This window comes from Corapipo altera, unplaced genomic scaffold, assembly GCF_003945725.1.
Source record: "Corapipo altera isolate COAL_440 unplaced genomic scaffold, ASM394572v1 59803, whole genome shotgun sequence".
Classification (NCBI taxonomy): Eukaryota; Metazoa; Chordata; class Aves; order Passeriformes; family Pipridae; genus Corapipo; species Corapipo altera.
The window spans coordinates 1-2312 of record NW_020889193.1 but is presented as its reverse complement, the minus strand read 5'-3'; the positions used below and the strand labels follow the sequence as shown (position 1 = coordinate 2312).

General features: G+C 60.8%; 1 protein-coding gene across 1 annotated transcript; it reads left to right on the top strand.

Annotated features, from left to right (window-relative positions):
- The first annotated feature begins 26 nt into the window (after positions 1-26).
- LOC113942166 (serine/arginine repetitive matrix protein 2-like) lies at positions 27-2312 on the top strand. The gene is made up of 4 exons (XM_027633308.1): positions 27-274; positions 407-597; positions 770-1938; positions 2230-2312. Exons 1-3 carry the CDS (start codon positions 117-119, stop codon positions 1885-1887), a joined length of 1467 nt encoding a protein of 488 aa, XP_027489109.1. The 5' UTR covers positions 27-116; the 3' UTR covers positions 1888-1938; positions 2230-2312.

Below are 2312 nucleotides of genomic sequence, written 5' to 3'. Positions count from 1 at the left end.
CCAGGGCCTGCCCCAGCAGTCCTGGCCCTGCCCTGTTCCATGAGTCCTGGGTTCAGCTTCCCACAGGAGCTGGAAATGGCACAGGGGGAAGAGCAGGGACCCCCTGCACCTGCCCGATGCCAGGGCAGAGGGAGCTCATCAGTTTTCCTTTTCTCATCAGGCTACCATCATGGGAGAGCGACACTGCATTCGATGAGCTGGGAGAGAGACACAGGCACTGTGATGCCAGTGAGTGCCTTTGTCCAGGAGGCAGGCAGGAGGCAGAGGAGGAGGGGTAAGTTGCCGAAGCTGCACCCCGGGGCTCTGCAGGGCTTGAAGCAGAAGGACCCAGGAGAAGAGCTCAGTCAGATAATCCCATGCTTTGGACACTTTGTCCTCACCTCCATGAACCCGTTTGCTTCCCCAGGCCCTGGCAACTGCTCCTGTGCTCCTCCTGTGCTGCCGAGGGCACCCACAGACACTGCTCTGGCCTGAAGGACAGTATAACCAGCTGGGAATGTGACGGCTGTGCTCGCCAGAGCACCCACAGACACCGCTGTGGCACGACAGTCTCCACGAACAACTGTGATTGTGAGAGCTGTGCTGAGTATCTCACATGTAAGAAGCAAAGCACCTGAATGCCCCTGGGTCAGGTGCCCCTGGGCCTGGCAATGCGTGCCCAGGGTGGTCTTGGCAGAGCTTGTCAGCTCCAGGAGGGTTGGGGGCACTGCTCTGGCTTATTCTGCCTTGGGCCTGGGGCGATCTTGACCTTCCTTGCTTCCCCTTACAGCCTCCGGTGAATTCTCAATCCTTGCTAGACTCATGGACGAGTCTCCTGCTGTGTCAACAGAACACGAGACCATCACCCCCAGCACCAGCCAACAGGCAGCATCAGAGCAGTCTCTGGAATCTCCCTCAGAGGAGATGAGCAGCCCCAGCCTCTATAGTCAGGTAACATCAAGGCCATCCCACAGCAACATCCCAGAAACTGAGGACAGCAACTGCTCTCGCAGTCGGAGGCCTGAGCGCCGGCAAAACCGCACCCGCCGGCAAAGTCGGCCTCAAACTCCACAACTTCGGTCCAGAAGTCCCCGTGACAGCAGCCATGTGCCGGAACCAACTGCTGCGAGGTGCAGGCCCAGGCACAGACAGTCGGGGACATCCCGCAGGCGAAGACGCTCTCGCCGGCAAAGTCGTCCCCAGAATCCACACCTTCGGGACCCGAGTCCCTATGACAGGAGATGTTCGCCACACCTCCGGTCCCCGAGTCCCCATGACAGGATCTGTTTGCCACCACCACCAAGTCCTCGGAGGCGCAGCCGCAGCGAGGAGGCATCAGAGACATCCAGCAACCGAAACCGCTCCCGCCAGCAACGTCGGCCCCAAAATCCACACCTTCGGTCCAGAAGTCGACGTCACAGGAGCCATGTGAGAACAGCAAGGGCTGAGAGCTGCACCTCCACCCAGGAAGCATCAGAGACATCCCACAGCCGAAACCGCTCCCGCCAGCAACGTCGGCCGCAAAATCCACAACTTCGGTCCAGAAGTCGCCGTGACAGGAGCCACGTCCCAGCACCAAGTACTGGGAGGCGCAGGCCCAGCCAGGAAGAATCAGGGACATCCCGCAGACGAAATAGCTCCCGCCGCCAAAGTCGGACCTCAAATCCATCTGGCCAGTCCAGAAACCGCAATGACAGGAACTGCACGCCAGCACGGAGTGCTGGGAGGCGAAACTCAAGGGAGACAGCAACCACGACTTCCCAAAGGCAACAGCGCTCCCGCCAGCAGCGTCGGACCTCAAATTCATCCAGCGGATCCAGAAGTCGCCGTGATGGGAGGCGTGATAGAGCACCCAGTGCTGGGAGTCCCACTCACCGCTCAGACGGTGAGACAGGGACTCACCACTGACACATCCCACGTCAGAAAGGAAGGAGGAGGCCCCCCAAGGGAGGGAGCCAGGTGAGAGCAAAGTGCCCCTCCTGCAACCTGGCAAAGGGGCTGTCAGGGTGGCCAGCGTGGGGCTGGGAGCGGTGGCAGGGGGAGGTAGGAGCTGTCCAGGCATCCCGGGACTGGGACCCTCTTTTCCAAAGCACTGGGGTTCCCCTTGGCCAGGTGCCAGGCAGGGGCTGGCGGTGGGTGCCCAGGGTGGGTTTGGCAGAGCCTGTCTGCTCCAGGAGCACTGGCAGTACTGCTCTGGCCTATCCTGCCCTGGGTCTGAGGTGGCCTTGACATTCCTGCTTCCCCTTACAGCCTCCAAAGATGACTTGGAGCTTGCTGGCCTCAGCATGGCCTGACTGTCAGGACTGGAGCCTTCTGATGGCTCCAGAGAACCC

Coding starts and splice junctions, on each gene's coding strand:
- LOC113942166 (XM_027633308.1), top strand. CDS start 117: ATGCCAGGGCAGAGGGAGCTCATCAGTTTTCCTTTTCTCATCAGGCTA. Junction 275..406: donor CAGGAGGCAGAGGAGGAGGG/GTAAGTTGCCGA, acceptor TTGCTTCCCCAG/GCCCTGGCAACTGCTCCTGT. Junction 598..769: donor CTGTGCTGAGTATCTCACAT/GTAAGAAGCAAA, acceptor TTCCCCTTACAG/CCTCCGGTGAATTCTCAATC.